Here is a 1,636-nt window from a genome sequence, read left to right as displayed (position 1 = left end):
TTATTTTAGTTGTTGTGTATATCTAGTATATATATATATATATATATATATATATATATATGTGTGTGTGTGTGCGTGTGTGCGTATATATGTGTTTGATACATATGCATGTGAATTAAGGACTATAACTTATGTATATGTAAATATTGATACAAACGTTCTTGTTTCTTTTCCATAAAGATACATACATGTACATTGTTACGTGCGGTAAACTATCTATCTCACGTGTTGTAAAAATCGGAATGGCACAATCTAGTGCATGCCCATTGACAATATCACCATTTGCTCAATTTGTAATGGGAAATGATCTACAAGTAGTATTGCAGCCTTGCACATCCTGGAAACTGGTACATTATACCTAATACGGCATCACAGGTAGACCTGAGACATACGTGCACATACAGGAAACCCCACACTTACGTACACACATTACTTTCGAGCTACCATCAGTTCATAGCATATTGAATGTCTGTACAATAATTACAGCTATTTGAATACATAACCACGATTCTTTCCTCGAAAATCTTATACAAATACTGTGTTGGAAACGATACTTTTAATTTTCCGCTTCTCTTTGTTTGGACTGCAGAATCAGAGGACGCTACAGCAATAGAGTCGCTCCCAGACGAATCTTCGGCATAATTCACTTTGCTTGCAGCTCTCCTAGAGGCACGAGACGGATTCCGGCGTCCCTCCATTATCGTGGTGCTAAGACGCTGGTCTAAAGTGGTCAGCTTGTATGGTCTGCAGTACCAAACAGTCCTGATATACTAATACTTATATACGACACAAAAAATACGTTCATTTGAGCTATGATTTTTATTACAGATACATATACATATACATATATTTACAGTTATCATTAGCATCACCAGTACAGTAGAATGTCAACAATTAATGACAGTCTTTGGTGTCATCGAAATCTGTCGATTACTTTTTTTTAGAGTTTTTATTCGGCCGCTCATGACCTCCAAAGTTCCATTTGTGTTCCACATTTGAGTTCTGGGGTGAGGTGAAGGCCCAGAATCTCAATCCAGACGGTGAGAAGTATTTATGTGTAGACACCGAATCGTTGTATTTATGTATTATACGCACTAAATTGTTACGCTTGATACCCGGCTATCAGGACAGAACAGCAGCACTACAACATGCGGTCACTCAACGCAATCACGTCGCGTGCACTCTGCATACACTCAGTTCTTTGCCGATGGGGTATTGAAAAATCGCTGCAGACTCAGGGCCCTGAACTACTCAAACCACGTGAACAGCTTGAGGAGGCTGCTTCCAAATTGCTTGTAGCTGTTTCCAACCCTAGCCTTGCGGAGACACTGACGAAGAAGGTGCGTAGGGTGAAAAATTGCACGTGCAGGGAACCAATCTCTAACTGCTGTTGTGTTTTGAGCGCTGATTGAAGTCGACATAATATGGACTCGTATGTTATTAGTCTTTGGCTCATTTACCTGGATCAATGGTATGCGTTACGTAACCAATGATGGGACACTTATTTTGACTAAGTTGGGGATATAGTGTGTTAAAGTATACATGGCCAAGCAGTGTTATCAGCAAAATTGATATTCTATCACAAGTATTATGTCCAAGAATAGGTATAGAACGGCTTGATTGTGTGAACACTCAG

At 39.4% G+C, this 1,636-nt stretch overlaps 1 protein-coding gene across 1 annotated transcript; it reads left to right on the top strand.

The window, feature by feature from the left end:
• Window positions 1-1,115: 1,115 nt before the first annotated feature.
• SARC_15391 (hypothetical protein) lies at window positions 1,116-1,340 on the top strand (the record flags this gene model as incomplete). The annotated part of the gene is made up of 1 exon (XM_014290489.1): window positions 1,116-1,340. A coding segment is annotated over exon 1 (192 nt), but the record flags the coding sequence as incomplete, so codon positions are not given.
• Window positions 1,341-1,636: the final 296 nt, after the last annotated feature.

The sequence above is a fragment of the Sphaeroforma arctica genome (assembly GCF_001186125.1).
Source record: "Sphaeroforma arctica JP610 unplaced genomic scaffold supercont1.6044, whole genome shotgun sequence".
Taxonomy (NCBI): domain Eukaryota; class Ichthyosporea; order Ichthyophonida; genus Sphaeroforma; species Sphaeroforma arctica.
This window is presented reverse-complemented; position numbering and strand designations above follow the sequence as displayed.